At 44.0% G+C, this 21,680-nt stretch overlaps 1 protein-coding gene across 1 annotated transcript in view; it reads right to left on the reverse strand.

The window, feature by feature from the left end:
- LOC126521467 (uncharacterized) overlaps positions 1-18,155 on the reverse strand; it is a 31,569-nt gene extending 13,414 nt beyond the window's left edge. Inside the window, exons 1-10 of the mRNA XM_072288662.1 lie at positions 18,103-18,155; positions 17,625-17,687; positions 16,700-16,811; positions 15,591-15,679; positions 15,153-15,263; positions 13,855-13,947; positions 12,723-12,755; positions 4,428-4,490; positions 2,962-3,073; positions 2,152-2,240 (exon numbers count right to left, since the gene is read on the reverse strand). Coding sequence (XP_072144763.1) covers positions 2,152-2,240; positions 2,962-3,073; positions 4,428-4,490; positions 12,723-12,755; positions 13,855-13,947; positions 15,153-15,263; positions 15,591-15,679; positions 16,700-16,811; positions 17,625-17,675 — 753 coding nt within the window. The 5' untranslated portion in view covers positions 17,676-17,687; positions 18,103-18,155. The remainder of the gene's footprint in view (positions 1-2,151; positions 2,241-2,961; positions 3,074-4,427; positions 4,491-12,722; positions 12,756-13,854; positions 13,948-15,152; positions 15,264-15,590; positions 15,680-16,699; positions 16,812-17,624; positions 17,688-18,102) is intronic.
- Positions 18,156-21,680: the final 3,525 nt, after the last annotated feature.

The raw sequence follows: 21,680 nt of genomic DNA on the forward strand, positions 1-21,680 counted from the left end.
CTCTAACAGCTCCACTGCAAAAAAGAACGAAAACTGTTCGCGCTATGAATGACGGATTCTTTACTAGAGGTGCCATTTTACAATCTAGCTAGACGTACAGTTTTCCTCTAGTGTCTTTCGGAATTTCAGAAAGGTCTTATCATGGGGTGCGTTTAATTTTGGCTTACCATTCAGAATTATAAATTTATTACACGCACATATATATGCACTCAGGATCGTGTTCGAAGAAATATGCGGCGACAGGAATGCGAACAAGTACACGTACGACTCCGTTGCCCTTCACAGCGACCGGGTCGGGACGCACCATATCGAAGTCTTTCCCGGAAACACTGTAACGGGACTAACAAATGTGAGCGCTTTTTGACAATTTATGACCGATTTCGACTCATCAGCTACCTTTTACCAGAGTTTCTGTTTCTGGGACGACGAAAAGTTTAACTTAGACGTGATTATCTTTATACATGCTTTTTTTAGGCTGGTCTAAAAATATTTCCCTGTCATTTATATTCGGTATGTTATTGTTCCTTCCTATTGTATAATGTCTAGCTGTTACTATGTATACCCTGTTAAGAACGGCCCAGCTGAGGTGCAAGTTTTGACAGCCAGTTGCGACAGCGGCGGCAACTTTTGTTGGAACGCCACCGTTACGCTCTAGCCTCGTCGCCGTTGTGGCTGAATGCGATCAGTGGACCAACTATTGTTACTGAGCCGCCACCGCCGCCCTGGTCTGCCGCGAGCGGGGGAGTGCTCGCGGGAACGCAGTTCGAGGCTCCTTCCCACGCACCGTCCAAGACGCAAGAGAATGGCCACCCGGCCGCGCTGCAGGGATCAGCTCGGGGAATAAAAGGCACCTTTCCTGACACAAGCCCCGAGTTCTACGAAGTCCGTCTGACGTCGGCTCCGGACCGTGAACCTCGCGCAAGGAAGTGTGTGTGTGAGTGTGTGTGTGTAAACCGTCCCGCAGAGAGGCGACTTGTTTACGATGACTGGACGGCCGTTTCCGTCACCTGGGTATCGGGGGAGGACCGTGTGTTTATAAACCGCTGTTGTGCGGCTGCTCGAGGGACTCTCTCAAGCAGTCATGTTAGACTGATGCACTTTCTCAAGCAGTCATGTTAGACTGATGCCCTTTCTCAAGCAGCCATGTTAGACTGATGTACTTTTCTCTCGCAGTCATGCTAGACTGATGAACTGCATGTAGATACTGTAAATAAACCCATATTCCTCGTTCTCGATGAGGAGCAGTCCTTCCCTTCATCAACGTCCTCAGCGTGGATAAGTTGGACGACGGCATGGGCCAGCTACCTTCTAATTCATGCCGGACTCCAATCTTCACAACGGGTTACGAGTGATGGGATTGAGCCCCCAATCTTAACAACCCGCACTTATCTGATTTTATTACGTGCTTTTTACACACTATGTGATCTATAAATCAGTTTGAGTTCTGGGGTACCAACTGCATAAATAATATATAATTATTATATAATTATATGAAAGGAAAAAGAGAGGGTGTCTCTTTCTGAGAAACCCGCAGGTGTTTCCTTTGTAGCTTGTGCTACATTTGTGTGGATGACAATTTTTTCTTTCATGAACCTTCATCCACCTTGCGGGATTCCGCGGAACTGACTTGTCGTGTATATATATATATATATATATGTGTGTGTGTGTGTGTGTGTGTGTGTGTGTGTGTGTGTGTGTGTGTGTGTGTGTGTGTGTGTGTGTGTGTGTGTGTGTGTGTGTGTGTGTGTGTGTGTGTTCATGTTTGCTTGAATTATCCCAGCTGGAATTACCGGGAGATTCTGATGCGTAAACGAGATAACAGGGTAAATGAAAGGCCAGCTCATCTTCGGGCTCATCGTTGTGCTGAGCTTGGAGGGTGAAAAGAACGTGGTCTGGACCGGTACAACTGTCAAGCGGACAGAAATGCCCACTAAAATTCCGCAGCAGACACCATGCCCTTCCTTCGGACTACTACAATTAGTTCGGGAGGAGATCCTTCACACTTTTATTTACTTTATACACATCTATTCCCACTTGGCAAAGCTGTACGAAAAATAAAAAAAGTAGCCTCTATTCGCCTTGTCACGCGTTTCATTTAACGGCTGCGTTAGGATCCATTCTGTGATATATGTCGTCCGCAGATCGACTCACTTGGACGGTTCCGACAAGAATGAACGCGTCAAAGATGATGCTTATTCCGGCCAGGCCTAGCACGATGTAGTTCGACGTGTCAGCACCCACTGCAAGAAAGAAACATAGAGTCGCGCATTATTGCAATTTTTACACGCTGAACTATTTTTAATCGTAAGTGTTGTGGTTTCGTACGTCAACGCTATCGAGGTTGAACATCCCAGACCCTTAAGTTCTCTTTTTCTTTCTCCTGAGAAATCGATCCTCTTTCTAACTTATTTGTCTCAAACGCGTGTCAACGCGCGCATTCGTGGTTACACATGCATCTTCAGGCAGAGCAGTATTTGAAAAAAACATACAGACAGACAGACAGACAAACAAACAAACAAACAAACAAACAGATAGACAGACAGACAGAAACAAACAACCGGTGCGAACCTTTCTGCCCACAACAGCACTCAAGCGAAATTCGAGTCGCGACTTGGAATATATGGTTCTCAGAACGCAAGTGAGGTTGGTCGGCATGCTGACTTCGGCTTGACTACTAACGTAATGCTTGCTTACGCCAACGTGGCTGCATTGTCTGTATACACGTTTCATGCGAACATTTACGCACCGTCGGAAATCCAAGGCACACTAACTATAGCTCTAAAGAGAAACCCCAGCTGATCCCTTGAAAGTATGAACGAACTAGCGTCTCAATTAGTTTCCCTCCCTTGATACAGAGCGCCGATGCAGGGAGAAAAGGCGGGCGTCGCCTTTTCCAAATGACGACCTGTCATATTTAGCCAAATCAACTCGGAAGTCCAAGTTGTTTGAATGGTCGCTCACCAAACTTGCTCACGTCGTGTACATCGGGAACATAGGCGAACCAGGCCTGCTTGCTGAGTTGTCGCCTTATCTCGGGCCTCAGCACGTAGGTCACGTTGAAGGCGTTGATGAACTGCGTCACAGGACACGAGTTGCGAACTAAACATTCTTACTATATATATATATATATATATATATATATAACCGCTGCGGACATACGAGAATTGACGTCAAATGCCGCTCACATGCGTTGATGAAGCGACGATACAGGCGATTGCTAAAGATTCTGTTCCAAAAGACCATAATGCGTTGCATACATAGCAGTCAACGCTGTGGAAGCTAGACAAGAAGTTCGGTCAAAAAAACTTATTACTCCACGCCTCCGTCGATGCTTCGCTGCGCACCAATAGCGTTCGCTCGCGCGAGCATCCACATGAGGCTCCTCGTGACGGGTTGCAAATAAAAAACCCGAAAAGAACAACAAAAAAAATGATCTAAAACAGCGCATTAGATAGCCGTATACCACAGTGTGTTTGTTTCTAAGGATTAAAACTTCTTTCATTTAATACTGAGCCTATATAAGAACAGTTGCCCACATTTGCGGTCAAAAGACATCGAACTATATCCAAATGCGAACGAAGCCACTGCAAGAAGCCTCTCTAGCCTCCACATCGTTGACTGCTATGTGTCTTCAAGCGTGCAGATTTCATCAAGCTCGCGTTTGGCAATTCTTAAAAGCTACTTCCGCACAAGAAGGACATCTCATGGCTTTATCCGACAAATGGTCTGCCAAAATTCGTGAAGAGGTCATGCACGATATATCTAAGGCCACGATCAAACCGACATACCGTACTCATTCCATGTCAACGAAATGCTACACTGCGTCTGGTCAGGTGTTTCACATTATGTCATTCGCGTCATTGAAAGCAGCCGCTCAGGTATTATCCCGTCCAGTGCATTACGTTCTGCGGCTCGAGCACGAAGTCGCGGTTTCGACTCCTGGCCGCGTCGTCCGCATTTCGATGGGGGCGAAATGCAAGAACACTTCACAATTAAGCCATAGCTCTGAACTGTGGCGTTTTGCATAACCACAGTGTCGAATCAATCAATCAATCAATCAATCAATCAATCAATCAATCAATCAATCAATCAATCAATCAATCAATCAATCAATCAATCAATCAATCAATCAATCAATCAATCATCGCGAAGCGTGGTGGCCACATAGTGCGTAACTTCGATGGAAGACGTGTCCCGCGAAGCCTACGAAAGCATTTTTGAGCTGAGACAAACTGTCCTCGCTATATTGTGTGAAAGACTCCGACACGGGAAATTCGCCTAGTGAAGGACGCTTTCACTTGCCGGAGCGTTTTCACATCTTCAAAGCACAGGTGGAGAATGAGAAAGACAATCGACGCGAAGTTTTCCCAAGATTTTTGTTTGCGTTACATTCAGGCTACACTCGTGGTCACGTCGTACTAGCTTACCAGGCATGCGACAACGATGGCGATGGCCTCCCTCGAGGAGACAAGGCACATGTCAGGGAGCTCCTGCGGGTAGTTTCAGTTTATTGCACACAAGGTTACAAATGTTGATTATACATACATACAGAGGGAGGTCCCAGAGTCGACAGACGTACTGCTGAGGGGACGTCCCGTTAGTAGACTAGAAAACTAAAATACACAGCAGCTATACATAAGTACAAGAAACAGCGTATTGCTGGAGTTACTAGCTTACACACACACAAAAAAATATTCTTAACGACAGGCAAAAATATCGTCAGAAACGGTAACCAGTGGAATGATTACATCGAGTGCGAAGTTTGCGGAGGTTTGATTTAAATTTGTAAAAGTCAGATGGTATCTTAACATGAGATGGTATACACATATTCATATAAATATTTAAACAGTTCCCCTATACATGTTGGCATACTTGTGGTTACTTGTGTGCTTCAATGCATGAAACGACGTTTTGTTAACAAATTAACTGGAACGCCAATGCTTCTCCCCGCGATGTTCGGAAATTAATATCTCGATACTGGTGTCATCCTGAGGATTCGTTCCAAATGGATCCGCCTTGCAAACTACACGGCTAGAATTTGTAAATTGCAATAAGGTCCATAAGGTAAGTAGTTAACAACTTAACTAGTGATTTTTTGTTAATTAGTCGATTATGCATTTCAAATTTTTGTGCATGTCCGCCTCTTCGAGCAGCCCAGCTCATGAGCGTGAACTGTGATATCTGCTACAGGCAACCCTTAAAATTTTTTCAGTTTTCGATGAAGCACCCTGTATACAAGGTATTTTTTTTAGCTGCACCAAAATTTTAAAATTAGAAAAATGTAAATCACGGTAACGTTATGTTTACCATCCGAGTGTACAGATAGGCAGCCTCTAGATACAGAGCAATTTCCACAATTACGTGTGTAATTAGCAAAGTTATGGTAATTAACTTTATAATCATCACCATTAGGTGGACCTATCCCAACGATTAAATTATGAATAACAAATTCCATGTGGAAGCTACGCGAACAATTAGTTCCCGTTGGCAGGCTCTTTGAAACCGAAACTAGCTGGAAAAAGAGCGCCTGTGTCGTTGATGGGCCCTGAAATGGCATGGCGTTGGGCGTAGCGCCCAACGGAATGACGAAGTAAATTTGGCGGATTGCCGGCATTGAAGCGCTAGGCCAACGCCGCAGACAGCAAAGATAACGCAAGCTGCTCGCGGAGCCGGACCGGTGTTGACCTCGGAGTCGTGACGAAAGGCGGGGGGCCGGCGACATCGACGACACAGATGCTCTTCTTCCAGCCAGTTTCGGTTTCCAGGAGCCTGCCAAGGGGAACTAATTGTTCGCGTAGCTTCCACATGAAATCTGTTATTCACAATTTAATCGTTGGGATAGGTGCTGTGGAGGACGGGCCCCAAGAAACTCATTTGCTGTAGCCACCTATTGTTGATAATTACAATGTTAATTACCACAACTTCGCTAATTACGCACGTAAGGGCCACGATTGCTCTGTATCTAGAGGCCGCCAATCTGTACACTCGAATGGTAAACATAACGTTACCGTGATTTATATTTTCCCAATTTTAAAGATTTGTTGCAGCTAACGAAAAACACCCTGTACAGTTTCGTGAAAACACATTTACCTTGCGCTTGAGTCTGCATGGTTATAAATATCAAATTAGCATAGCCTAAAGGAGGCATCCGGATCTGCGAGTCGACATAGCATTGCCATACAGAGACAAAGTGCGATCACAGCGTTACCTAAAAGGCTGACGCCAAAACGTTAATTTACAATTTTCATCAGCGTCGATCGAGTGACTGCTCCATGTACTGCATCGAAGGCGTAACAGAACTATTAACTTACGAAGCGGCTTCCGCTCGGGGAAGAATTTGTAGCGACGGCCTTCGAAACGCAGGGGCTTGTCAGGCTTCTCTTCTTCTTCTCTTTGCGGTTGGCACGTGCCGTGTTCCACTCGGATTCCGTCGTCTTTCTCCTTTCGCTGCCGACTGATATTGTTGCTATTGCTTCTTCGAACACAAACTCCTCCGGCCGACCGTCCTGCTTTTCTCACATTAAAATGTTTCTCTCCATCTTTATGTCAACTTTCGTCGCCGACTCCTGTTAACCTCGTGCTCCCTTTTTCCTTTCACCGAGTGCAGGGCTAGCCAACCTGGCTCAGTCCTGGTTAACCTTCCTGCCTTTCATTTATCATTCTCATTCTCTATTTCTACAACATGGTGTAACGGCTACCTACCGCCAAAACGGACGGTTAGCCTAGTGTGCAACACGGCAATCACTCCAACCATCGGGCACCAGTTGTGGGAAACATATTTATTATGAGAGCATAGCTGAAAGGTCGGCCTGAACTAATTTTCTATCCTGGTTGGGGTAGTGGGAAAGGGCAACAAAAGAAGAGGGAGAAAGTGAATATGATGGTGGCGGCGTCGATGTAGAGAATGGGAATGCCACAATTTCCTTAAAAAAAAACGATAACTGTCTTTTCGCAGCCCGATTCATGGCCGATACCCCAGGTTGGGTTGCGCCATTTCACTGAAGAACAAGAATAGGAACAAGAATAAGAAAAAGTACGGTCATAAAAAGCCACGGGGACATCAAGGGACGTATTTTGGCATGATCATTGTTGGCCATGCTATCGCCTCGGCCATCATGCGCGCGCTGATTGGCTGGTTGAGCAAAACTGGATGAGCTGATTGGCTGGTTGAGTCATACGTCACGCGAAGGCGATAGTATCGCCGAAAGTGATCGTCCGAGTATACGTCTCTAGCTCTATTAAACGATTCCTCGTTAATCAAACCATAAAAAGCAATTATAGTACATATAGGGATGCATATGCAATATTTTTTTCTTTCCCCAATGCAGAGATAAGGACAACTCACACTAAGTCTAATGAATATTTACTTCAAAGACAAATTGGAGTCACAGGAACACACCACATGTACGGTTGTGCATATATAAACATAAACATAACAATAATAACGTTAATCATACTTATTTCACCGTACTCTGAGAGTAAAATGGCTGTTTTTATCTCAGGAGAAATGCAGTTAGCTCTATTCACTCTTATAATTAATATTTTCATGTGGAGCTAGATTAATGTTGCCTTCACGAACGTTCATGAAACATTCGACTTGTTTCGGGGTGCTGCCAGAATGCTCTTCGTGGTCGTGTAATATGACAATGGCTGTGTATTACGCAAACAAAAGGCTTTATTAACAGAACTCCGGCTTTGTGAACACTATAGGGCGACGCCCATCGCCGATCATGTGCGTTGACTAAAACGACGTGTCCAATACGCAAAAGCCAGAAGCACACGCTGCAGTATCTGAAGGGTTATTGTTTTTGATGCACGAGTTTGCATACGTAAGCGTACACTGCTCAGCAACAGCGAGAGTTATTCACGCCGCACTGTACGGTATAGACAGCATAAATTTGCGCGTTACAAAGTATTCGTGGTCACGTAGGTATCACGCACGTATTCACGCTCCCGTATTGTGAGAAGCCGGGTTGTCGCGTAAACATCTACTCGTATAGTAGAATGATCGTGTACCGTGATGCTGACCCAGTGCGCACCTCTCATGCCTCGACTTGCAGAAAGAGCTCTGACGCCGCTGGCGTCATGGGTGTTTAAAGTTAAGACAGAACCAGAGCTAGAATACGACTACGTAGCTGGAATCCAGGTGCTCCAATCGAGTGGAAGCAACGAATTTGCGCAAGCATCGAGCCCAACACTGTCTCAGTTAGGGGAGGCAGGCCGTCAGGTAGACTATAGTAGCAATGTATTAGCAGTGAAAACACAGGTCAATCATATAAGTAGAAAAAGTTCCAGCACAACATATTCAACCAGCGTGCTTATCCGGAGAATCTGGTGCGGATTGATCCTTAATCCTCCGGCTTATTAAGATAATTATTCCCAGCTTCTGACACTGGAAAAAAAAAGGAAGAAAAACAGTTGGAATTAACCTGGGTAAAACGCGTCGCTATAGCGCTTCAGTCGTCATATCAATATGCGTATCTAAATATGAAATGCGGCTCGTTTTATTACAGTTTGAACATGAGCCCATTTTGTTTCTAAATTTAATGCAATCATAAAGTGACGTCACTCAGAGCTGGTGATGCCACGGCTGCTGTAACGCGGTCGACGTGGCTGTGCAAGTTGCTTTGCATTCTCGAAGGGCCACTTGTACTGAAGTCTGTCGTTCTTTATGACACCACTCCTGAAGATACCCTTGAAATGAATAACAATACACTCATTTTCCATTATAAAGAAATTATTTCACCATCTTTACGACTTATCTGAGAGCTGCAGGAGCCGTAAAGCTCTGCCATGAACAACAAGGAAATGGCTATCTGTCATGTGAGCGTCAACATATAGCATATCGGCGTAGGAAGCGTATCGTAATAATCGATTTGTTTATACTGCACGAAGTGCGACGACTGGTACACCTCTAAAGTTTCAAACCCGCGTAAGCACGTGCTGATTTCTGTAGCACTCCGTTTATGTAGAATCTCAAATGGTCCGATTGCCGAACGCAAATGGCGATTCAAGCTCATCGCTGCATTTAGATAAAAGAAAAAGAAGCACATTCTGCAATGAAAGGGCCTTTGCGTTCGAGCACGCGGATCTACTATACGGGGCGGTCATATTTAAGCTTCACGGAATTTTTAAAAATCAGCTGTTGCAGATAAGTTAATTCTAGTCCTCGAGCTGGATATTTAAGGAAGGCGGACATTACTTGCATGTGAAATCTAAACACATATTTAACTAATTAAAAAAGAATCCCTAATTAACTTTTTTACTTAATCTTATTGTGGCACACATGGAAATTTACAAATTCTAGCCGGTCAGTTTAAAAGGCATATCCCCTTGGAATTAATTTCCAGAATGATGCCAGTTGAGAGATATGCGCCATCGAACTCGCCGCAAGAATGCGCTGTTGTTGCGCGTACTTTTTAACAAAACGGCTCTTTTATGCACAGAAGCACAAAAGTAACTGGCATGCCCGTGTATTTTGTCGCCCACTTTGGGAAATAATATCTCGAAATTGGTCTCGTCCTGCAAATTCATTTCAAGCAAATACGTTTTGCGAGCTTGCCCCGGCTACGATTCGTAAACTACAGTAATTCGTAACTACAGGAATTCTTAATTACAGTACTTACAGTAGTAATTACAATACGCGCCGTAATGTAATTAACTGCGAATTGAATTAGTGAGTTGTTGTTAATTAGTGTAATATGTGTTTCGTTTTTCGTGCTACTAATGTCCACCTCTTCGAATAATCGATTTCAAATACAAGAATTATGCTAACTGCCACAGGCGATTTTCAAAATTCCGTCAGGATTAAACATGATCACCGCGTATAGCCAGCTTCTTGTAGAACGTCTGTAAAGGGACCGTAAACTAAAAAAAATAATAATAAAGATTGAGCTGTATGAGTAAATTACCATTCTGCTATAAAAACAATCAAACAAACAAACAAAACAAGCCACTGCTACCAAGAGATGAGGCTTGGTATAAGCAAGAAAAGAAGCACAAACGACGGACAGGTGGCAACACAACGTTTGAGTTCCTGCACCAGCTCGCTGCTATGACGTCATGGATTTAAACAGCATATGCGAGGGCCTGATTAATTTTTTCTTCGGTAAAGCTGCACTACGTTGTATTCTAATGGATCCAAACATTAAGCTTAGCAAGCTGCAAGAAATTTCGCATTGCCACAACGGCCCAACTGCAAATATATATATATATGTTGAAATCCGTGACGTCGCTATGAAGTACTGGAGCGGAACTTTCGGTGCGGTATTAAAAAGAAAATGGAAATTTGACAATCACATGATCTTTTGCTAATCAAGCTGTAACTCAAAATTAACGAAAATAGAATTATGAAATAACTTTTTGGGGGGGAGGGGGCGGGTCTAGACTGATTTATTGTTTCCTATTAGTGTGACTTTAATATAAACCGCGTTCCTGTTGTTTTAGGCGTTACTTTTTGCCAATGAGCTGTACACCATGTTAAACAAACAGTTACACACACAATCCAGACTCTTTAGCGCACATAGGTGGCATAGCTAAAGGAAGCATGTGGATTTTTAAACAATATTATATCCACACAGGCGCAACATTTGAAAATTGTGCGTACAGCGTCGAACGTATAACGTGTCGCTGCATCCATCACAGCCATATTTGTCCTTTTTTTTTTTCGAGGTATTAGACCTTGTAAACAGTGAAAGACATGTCGGTGACTTAATTGAGGCGCAGAAATTGTGGATTTAATGCTTTGTGTGGTATACTTAATCTCAAATTTGTTCCCACATAGTTGTAAGGGAAGCACACTTAAATATTTGGCCGATCTTTACCCTAACGAACCTGTGTAAAAGCTTCAAACCAAGGCCTAAAGAAGTAAGGCGTGGCGGAGTCAGTCGGGAGAACTGCTCGTCTTTCAACTTTCAAAGCTGGTAATGCGCACAGGTTTTTCTCACCTTAACAACAGCCCGCATTATGACGTAACCGAAGTGAAGAAACTGCCGCACCGTCTGCGACAAAAGAGGGTGAGTATGAACGTCAGCAGATTGATTTGTAAGATTACAAAGGGCACTAAAGATAAAAAAACCTAGATCAGTTGTTTTTGGTAAATTATATAATTAAAAGCTATATTTTCCTTAAAGTCGCGGTAAGGGTTCATTAGTAAAAGAGAAAGTGAAGAGAGTAGTTTCACATTTTGAAATTCGCACCGAAACCTCAGCGCTCGTACGTGAGCGTGACGTCACGGATTTCCAAGTATCTTTTCGCATTTGGGCCGTAGTGGCTCAGCAAACGTTCTCGAAACTTCTAAACTTCAATCTCTCACTCCATTGCAGTACAATGCGGTATACTTTTATCAATAAAGAATTACTGCGAAAACTCCCTAGGGAGTTTTCAGAAAGTGCGCAAGCATATTCTTTCCAGTCGCTCATATGTACATAGTCATCATCGTAAATTTCAGTAGTCATACGCAGTCATATTCATATATACCCCCATAGGGCCCCATGCATACCTACGGAGCACATCGTGTCATGCATTACAGACAGGCGGACAGATTTCCGAGTGAAGTAGCCCTAGAATGCTTGCGCATCAAAAAAGGCCCGAACGGATGTCATCAGTGCCCATGACGTCACTGCGAGATGGTGCGGGAACTTCGAGGTATAGAGTCGCCACCTGCTTTTCGTATTTTGCGTCTTTTCTGACCTTCTTTAGCGGTAAAAACGACTTTCTTGGTCTAGGTTGCTCACTATAGAGTTCTGCAGCTTCTACAGTGTAAGCTTTCAAAGCCACGATGCTTTCGCAAATTTCAAGCGGAAGCAAATGACTTTTTTCTCTCTTCCAAGATGTATCGAAAATTAACTTAATTGGAGCGACTCCAGTTAGTTTCACAGCTCGTTCTATCTCGAGGAATACGTATGCGACGAGAGTCTTCCTATAGAGTGGCACTTGCAGGAGGTGGTGCAGCGCGCTCATTATTATTTTCTTGAGAAACACGCTGAGCGCCAAAATTTGGTAGTCGAATGCAACACGCAACGATAATAACATAACCACGCACCGCATACGCACAACGCACACTCTGCTGATCTTTTTGCGGAGGGTTCCTGCGGAAGTCGAGGGTATTCAGGCGGCTGATTCTAAAGTTACTGAAACGGCACTTGAACATCGACAAGCACTTAAAGGAACTATGATGGAATAGACGAACCGGGAAGCCTCAATCAGGTGCCAAATGTTTCGATGACTTTAGTCACTGGCATTGTTACGTGGGGAATATGTAGCTGCAAATGGATGGCACCGGCAGCATAGCAGCGAAGAACGATAAGTCGCTGCTTTCTTTCTTTCTCTATCTTTCCTCTCTCTCTCTATCTCTCTCTCTCTCTCTCTCTTTATATATATATATATATATATATATATATATATATATATATATATATATATATATATATATATATATATATATATATATATATATATATATATATATTGCCCTACATGTGCAGCAGACGCATGCGGCATCTAGAAAACATTGAATGGAAAACAGTACGTTCACATAGACTTGGCGTACTACTATTAACAATAAGTGAATATGAAACGGGCAGACGCTCTACTTCCATGTGCGGAACGGAAACGTTCAGTAATTGCCACGGTTGCCGTTTTCCTTTGTTTCACATTGACTGTGCGTTACCGGCCGGCGATGCGCGGCGTTTACATAATAGTCGAGCAATTAAGATTCTTACGGGTGGCTCCAGGAAAGCCCTGACCAAGAATTCCTGCAAGAAGAAAGGTGTACCTCGGTTAGCACTGCTTTTCAACATGATATGTTCACGAGAAGAAACAAGACCAACATAACATATTTTGTACGTCACGAAAGCATGCCATGCCGGATGTTTTGACGAAGACCTTAAGGAATACTTAAACATAGCCGTTTTGAAATAAAGGGGCGGTTCCTTCGGAGGCTTGCCATCAGTGGTGGCGACCATGAGGTGAGGGGCGATACATGCAATTAGTCGCTAATCAACACAAATATATTAATTATCGTTTAAACTATTAGCTTCAGCGGGCTCATCGTAATGGGGAAATTGAAGCGAGCTCTCCATACAAGCCATATAAACTTTCTGATCTAGAAAAATGCGATTACCCACGGAATTGTGGCACGACGAAATTCGGCAATCATAGCGCGCGAAACCGAAACTGGGCGGCTGCAGCGAGCGCAACACCGCACCCCTCGAAGCAACGTTCTGCTTACGTCTCCCTGGACTTTTCTTTTTAAATTCAGTGTTGCGCGAAGAATACAGTTCTATATTTATGATAAATTGCTAGTAACGACAGACACGTCTTTAACGAGCCGTAGCTGCGGATCTGTATGCTTCTGTTTTTGCTTGCGTGTTATATTTTAAGAACTCTGATTATGACCCAAGGCACCAATGCTTTCTCAAGCACATATATTTCTGGAGTGCACATGAGAAACCGAAACAATTTGATGTTGTTGCAAGGAGTAACAGTGTTCCGAGTGTGCCTCGATCTCAATGCCATTAAAAGAGTTAAATACCAATACAGTTCTTTTTTTGTCTATTCAAACTACATGAAATTATACTGATCCAACGCAGATGTTGGAAATTAAATGAATTTTTATTGAGTAATTTGCTGAAAGCTGCGCGTACAATTGTTTTTAATCTCATGCAACATTTATATTTTTGCACTTTCAAGCTGTGCATCCCCCCTCCCCCTTTATGGCATATGAAAAAGGAAATGTATTTAAAAATGATTTGAAATATAGTGAGAAGATGGTGGCTTGAATTGGCTGCAGAGGCTACATGTCTGTAACCATTTCTGTGCTCTTTCTTCTTGAATTTAGAACTGGAGTCTCACCTCCCTCGTTTCTTCCTCGTCTTCTGCTGTCTGAGTTTTAGATAATGGCCGCGCTGATTCGTCGTACAAGGTGTCTTCTTTTCGGAGTAGCCCCTGTGATGCAGAAAACAGAACGCTTATTAGACCTAACTATAACTATGCTTGCTGATAATTTTCTCGTTTCTTTTTTCTTTCAAATTTGCTTTTCTTTCTCTCTCGCTGATATATATATATATATATATATATATATATATATATATATACAGGAAAATGAGACCAGCCTGAAATAATTTGAGAGCTTGTTCATCCCCCTCCCCTCTCTTTTTCCACAATAATGCGAAGTGCCCCCCCCCCCCCCCCCCCCTTCTCCGGAGTGGCACCGACCCGGTCATGCTGATTGTTCGCCGCTGTGAAGACCTGGCGGCTGCTGTCGGCTGCTGTGTAGCCAGGGCTTGTCTCGTCGTTATCCGTGATGTTGGCATTAGCGGGAGTTGGGGCACGTGATGTCAGGCTTACGTTGTCGGATACGTGCAGCTTGCTCGGGACGAACACTGTTATTTTCTGCGCAATCAATTTAGGTGGTCCTTCTGTATGACCGACAATAGAACTAACGAACCAACAAAGAAAAAGTAAGAGAAAAAGCAAGAGGCTCTTCTCACACAACTTGCGCTGAAAGGACTTGCGATAGAAAGCTTAGGTCTTCCTTGCGTGCGGTGCCGCTCATCTGTTTCTTCGTAACTTAGCGTAATAGCCTTATTATTATTATCAGTAGTAGTAGTAGTAGTAGTAGTAGTAGTAGTAGTAGTAGTAGTAGTAGTAGTAGTAGTAGTAGTAGTAGTAGTATCATCATCATCATCATCATCATCTACACGCTCTCGCTCATCAGTAGCCGCTTCAGGCGCTTGTTGGCGAAGAAGCGCTAACGAGGAGCAGATAACTACGTGCAAGGAGATACTATGTGTCTAAACAATGCTTCTGTTGCCTGCGGCGCGGTATTGCCAGGCGGTCTTGCGCGCGCTAAAGCGAATGACGGCTATTGCATCCGAGATTTCGGTGCGAACTTCCATGTTTTTTTGCACTCCTTCTTTCTTATTATATTTTTTTTTTTGTGATCAGACATGCACAATCAAGATGCTTCGGACAAGGATAACACGAACTAATGCAAACACTGAGTGTAACTTGCCATGGAGAGTGAAACGCAAGATGTGCGCACATCTCGGAGGCATATATGACGAACAAGGTGCTTCACGAATGATTTCAAACACTAGGTAACGCGCTATAGCGAGCAAAATTGACGTGGGCACACAATGAGGGCTTACGCGGATGACCCGGGGTCTTGTGTAATTAGCCGAAGCCATGCCGACAACGAAATCGGCTCCGAGGTCGCAGTAGTGCCATACGCATCCAGAATCCAGTAGTTCAGGGATGTCCTGCGCATACACGCATGACGGTTTGTAAGCCATCAGAAAGACCCAGGTTGATGAAACGGAAGTTTAGTTGGCGCGACAAACAAACAAACGAACAAATAAAAGACAAACCAACAAACACACACGCACATGCACACACGCACATGTACGGACGCACGCACGCACGCACGGACAAACGGACGGACGGACGGCTAAGGCATAAGTGCTTTATTTTTGGTATTGTGCGGCGCAGTGAAAAGCATGATGACAGACAAATCACTAATAAAAAACATTGTAGCAAACATTTCACTGTGCGGTACAGTCATGTGGACTTCACTGTCCGGGACTCACTCGCATTGAGCCAAAAAATATGAACGCGTCAAAGATGATGCTTATTACGGCCAGGCCCAGCATGGTGTAGTTCGACCTTTGAGAGCCCACTGCAAAGAATGAAAAAAAAAACATTTATTAACAAAAAAAAATACAATAGCCTAGTTGCGTCACCATCATTGTCTACATCTTGTAATGCTGTCCGCTACAAACACACGGACAACAAAACTAGAAGTGGACAGGTCGCGCGCGTCCTGTCCACTTCTACTGCTGTTGTCTGTGTGTTTATAGCGCAGTAAACCCCGTATTACAAGATGAACTTCCACCAACTAGCCCGGCTTGCCGCTCTACTGCATTGTCTACAAGAATGATTCTCCAATCTACACGGACGACTATTCCACGAAATCAGTTCCACGGAATCCCGCAGGGTGAGGGAAGGTTCATGAATAGAAATATTGTCGTCCACCCGAATATAGCATTCTGTATAATTTTTCCTCACAGAAAAATTATTATAGTAAATCTTTAAAGGGCACTGTGAGGCTTGCTTGTATTTCCTCTAGGGTTTCAAGATCTAGGCACTTCATTTAGTGCAAGAAATGAAGAGTCGGGAATATCATGTCAGTAGCCTTATATACTACTTAGCCGAACATCGAGTTACGGTGATGGCAGTAGTCCAGTGGGGTCCGATTTCGAAACCGTCATGACAGGTATGTTTGCGGGTTGTTAGCTACTCTCTTGTTTGCCAACGTAACCAAGTAGGCAACATCAGTAGTACATCTTACACAAATAATTGTACATTTATGATTCCAATATGCGTTCATCTGCACCACAAAAGGACCTGGCCACAAATCTATCGCAACAATATATTTCAATTCTTACCAGGCACTCAAAGGAGCCAGCACGAGTGAAGACTAGAAGAAGTACAACTGCAGCTAGGCTAGTGGGGAAATGATAACAAATTAAGGTAAATGTTTCTCCTTTCTTTGTCTTCTGGCGCGTCAGCACTAGTTCTGAAGACAGCAAAGACTGGTTTTCTCCTGTAATTATGGACGTCTCAAGTCAAACCTTCCATCAAAACGACTTCAGCAACTTACCCAATCAGCAGCTTACTTACATAATCGTCAGCTTACCAAGGCTGCTCAAGTCGTGTACATCCGGAACATAGGCGAACCAGGACTGCCTTCTGAGCTGCTCTTCTATCTCGGGCATCAGCACGTAGGCCACGTTGAAGGCATTGATGAACTGCGACAAAGGATACGGATCTGCCAGCTGCTGAATGCAACATTTGTCCTCTACATGCGTATTCTCTGTAAACAGGGGTGTAGCCGAAGAAATAGGGGGGGGGGGGGGTATAATTCCGGGCGTGGTTGTGCGACTACAATTTAGTAATCAGCCATAAATGACTCGGAGAATGATCAGCGAACCACACACTAAATAAAGATGTAGCCCTGGAAATGCAGGAGTGAGACGGCTGAGAGCCCCGGCTCATATTCGTCTTCGCGAAACATGAGCATACACAGATTAACTGAACCTGTATGCAGAGAATGCAGCTTTTCCCTTAAATTAGTGCTAAAAAATAAAAAGATCTCTTCTCACTACTCTGTTATTGCTGAAACTTCACGACAAGCACAGATTTTATGGTCCAAATCGTTGTTTTAATACTTAGCACTGCTTCATGCCAGGTTATCTTATATAACATTTTAATTTGCCTTCATCTAAGTTTCTCGCTGTAAGTGATTTCCAGTACGTGGTGGCTATGACGTCACCTTGTCAAGTTTGTTTTAAGGAAATGCAAGGCCTTCGAGGTAGGTTCCCCTACATGGGAATGCGATGTGGACATCATCAGGGACACGGAAAGAAAGCAAATTCGCATTCTTTTCTTGACAAACTAGGCAAATGACCGTACAAAGTGTAATACTGAACGATCGGACCATAATATGCTATATTTATGCGAAATTTGAGCTAGGACGTAGTAGCGGTAAGCGCGAGATAGTTTTGGTTACGATTTTAAAATCAAAGCGTACTTCTCTGTACTGCAACTCTAAAACGGCTTACCATGCAAACGATAGCGACAGCGGCTGCTTCCTTCGAAGAGGCGTCGCACATGTCAGGATGTTCCTGCGAGTAATACAAATGTAAACGTATCTTCACGTTTACGCGAAAAATAGTGTTTCTACTGGCTATGTGTTATGAAGGCATATTTAGCTGTAAGGAATGTATACGAATGCCGACTCGCTGTCCGATTTACGAAAGACTTTACTCATTGCACTTAATTCTGGCCTTGCGCGCTATATTTAGAGCTCCGATTATCAAGCATGTCACTCTGCACAATAACCTCAATTGGGCATAGCTACGAAAACGCATCTGTTAGTTTGTGCGAGCTGATTGCGTCATGCTTGAGAACTGGGAGACACGGCGATGTAACAATGCCGCAGTGATTAAGGGATAATCAAGTATACGCTGCTTGAAAATTTAGACACTGAACTAGCAGGAGTTCCACATACTGCAGATAACATGACTGTCGGGTGCGTACCAGTATTTCCTGGGCTACACTTCGCAGCAATATTTCAGGAGACAGCGCTTGGCTCGCAGCTTCTTCTTTTTCTTGATGAGGATGATGATGATGAACCTCTGTCATGGCTCGTACCCATTAGGGGGATACGAGCCATGACATCTTGACCTTGTTCCTAAGCAATGGCACGTACCCGCTATGATGAACTGGCAAAGTGATCTGATTGCGGCGAAAGAGAAATATAAGCAACAAAACAACAAAATAACGTGACAAAAATTTAGGAGATAAAATGATAGACAGCTGTATCACTGCGGCTGTTATCTATTCTGCGGATCTATCTTACCTCTGTTGTGGATATATCTAATCTTTATCTTATTATTACATGTTCTCGCCTCTAACACTCCTTACATACCTCCCTCCCTTCCCCTTTGCTTAGCATTTTCTTTCCACCGTCATGCAGTTCTTCCCTTGTTATTGAGATGGCACATCGAATTGATTTTCCAAAGTAGGTGGTGCTCATCGTGATACGAGGAGGAAGATGAAGACCGAATGCAGAACACTGTTTCTCGCAGCGCCTCATTGCTAAGTGTTTTCCATGGGAGAGCATTTAGGTATGTTACCTTGTTCTGCTTTGAATGTAATACTCTTTATTGGGATACAACTGGTTCAATACCTGAACACGAATGACATGGCTCCACGCCTTACCGAGCCAGCGCTGAGCAGCTGAAATTATCATGTATACATGCTTGGTCCTATTAACTAAGCGCATTTGTCCATTGATAATTTGAACGACGTTGTATATATTTGTACTCCTAGTACTCAAGGAGGCCGAATGGCAGAAGGTGTGTCAAAATTGTACTTGTTACACGCAGGACCATTGTTAGAATTCCGATGTTTATGCACTTCGAGGTTGTAGATTATTTACTTGTTTAAAGCAGTTTGACAATATGCGAATACACACGATTGTCATGGGGCTCAGGCAAAAAGCGTTCATCTGAGATAAATGGCTGATGAACGAGGAAACACGAAAGCAAGTTGACGTTTCCATGCAACAAAGTGCCGCTTACACGTCTTGTATTCTCTTGGATTTCAGAGGTTTCATGACATGTGCACAGTCACTTTGAGGCAGAGCGCCATTTTTACAGTCATTTGTCTGGTAAGTTGGCGCGGTGGTGATGTGTTCCTTGTATTATTATGGAATAGTGCTTCCAGGCTTCGAGAATCGTATATCGTGATATTTGTTCAGACGAAATAGAGACAACTAAAAAAGTAAGGTAAATTTTTCTGTATACCTTTATGAAGTGTTGTGAACTTCTCCGTCTGCGTCCAGCTTCGAGACGATGAAACGCCTATAGTCTGCTGTCGATGTCTTTGCTCAGAAATCGAAAAGGTTCCGCGGTCATATCCTTGGACGTGAGACCAACTTAGTTGTCATCAACGAAAGTTTGTAATCGCGCACTTGTGACCATCGTAGCTCGAATACCAATGAAATGTTCCCTTTCATGCTTGGTTATGGCATAGAAATTCAAGTTACTGATCAGCGCGTAAGATTTGAAGTTGCCCATGAGGGCCATGTTAAGCGATCCGTTTGGGTAATATCGCTTTCAGAACGGCGTTAGCTGACTAAGCCAGACTAAAGTGAATGCGGCGGGAAGAACGAAGCATTTTGAATGGATGATATTTTCACATGGCGTGATTCCTAAACGCATCGCCAAGATATCCGTCGTTCTAGTGCGGCACTAGACGTACCACCATGCAAAATAATAGTATCCTTCAATACTGCCCCACGGCAACCAACCGCAGCACAGCTACTGCGATACTTACTCTTAGCACAACTGTACAGACCAGGTTCAACAAGTCTAGACTGCTCGCTACAGTGTCTTGTTTGTTGTATGCAGCTAAATTACGACTGAAATTGTTTTAGTTCTCAGTTTCGTCTAGTTTTGTTCGTCTTCCTGTCTTTGTAGCTGGCGTGAGCAAAGTTAGTCAGGAATAAAAGCAATAAGCCTTGGCCTGAAATTTAAATTAAAAGATGACCGACCCGGATCAGAAAGATGGTCGGCCTTCGTCTATCTCTGTCATCGGCCATCAGATACTGGTTATTAACCGACTCGGGATACTCAGCTGTGCTTCTAGAAGGGCGCATGCATTATTCATCAGATTACGATCTAACGCAAAGGAAGCAAAACTGGCTTATGCTAGGCGCCAAAGGTCAGCACCGTAAGTAGCAGTGCCCTGTTATCGCTCTAACCAAGGGGAGGACGTTACGGTAGCAGAAAACACGAACTCTCTTTAACGCTGACAAAATTAGATCGGCGCGAATGACAGATTTGAGTTACGCTGTCTTGTGCTTCGTAGCTCATAAACGGCTGCAACGTGGTCATCGTGATCGTGCCCGAAGTCAAGGTGTTCCTGCGCAGCCAGCAGTGGTTCCCTTACATTCCGGACGTACACAACGTGAGCTGGCTGGGTGCGTTGCTCGAGCGCTGCTTGTCCATGCCTGAGGTGCGGGTTGCAGCTCGTTTTTCCGATTGTTGGTGTTTCCAACTATTCTGTCAGGCAAATCTGAAGCCACTGGTGGGCAAGTGGGGAGCGACGTGAACGATCAGTCAGTCTTGATAGTCCCGTAGAAGAGGACAACGCTTGGGATTACTGACCGGAGAGCAGTAGTACATGTAGCTGTCGCAGCGCACGGCCATAGGTGCTGAACTGGATTGGTAAAAGCAATGTTTACGCAGCACGCGTACTAGCTATTCGTGCTATATTAGAATGTGGAGGAAGCTTATAGACTAAAAAGATATAGTGTGTAGCTAGCACTCGTCGTCAAAGAGGTGCCGGTGTTATGCGCCACAACACCATCTGAGTAGGGTTGCTTCAATCGCGACTTCGGTTGTACTTTTTCCACATTTCGGCGCACTGACAGGCTGCTCCGTTCCCAGGTATTGGTCACATAAGTACCCTGCGTCTGAACTTTCATTTGATGATAGAGGGGAAAGACACATAGTGGGCGGCAACCATAAAAATGCAGTGTAGAATACACCGCCGTCCAATACGAGTATAATTTGTATAGATGCGCCGGCCAATTGCGTTAGCTCATTTCCGTGACGACATGGTGGAGGTGAACAAGTTTAAATATTAGCGTCTCTCGGGAACTACGTTTCGGAGTGCCAAGGCGCGGAGAACAGGTGCAAGACGGTTTCGTGGGTGGAGCTTAGGATGAATTCTTAGGTTGTCGCCGAATATAGCTGACTTCATTATTGAAACACAACCCTAAACGACGAAAGCGCTAAATTTACAATCTGACTCCCGCGCAGTGAGCGAGGATTCGTCGGAGTACATCACGGTTGGGCTGGCTGGTGCGAGCATCTTTTTCGACTTGCTCATGTTTGGTGGTTGCGTCACTGTGAGTTATTGTTTCACTGTGTATGGTTGTATTTCTTTGTCGATACGTGCAGTTTTGTATTTTTCTTTGGTACGTTTGGAGGTGCGCATGTGTTCTTAAGTCGAACATATTCCGCGTAAACTTGTGCTTGAGGCAATTCGCATGTAGGGGGCCGAATTTTAGACTTTAGGGCGAAAAACTTAGGAAAGGTGGCCAC

Source organism: Dermacentor andersoni, chromosome 6, assembly GCF_023375885.2.
Source record: "Dermacentor andersoni chromosome 6, qqDerAnde1_hic_scaffold, whole genome shotgun sequence".
NCBI lineage: Eukaryota > Metazoa > Arthropoda > Arachnida > Ixodida > Ixodidae > Dermacentor > Dermacentor andersoni.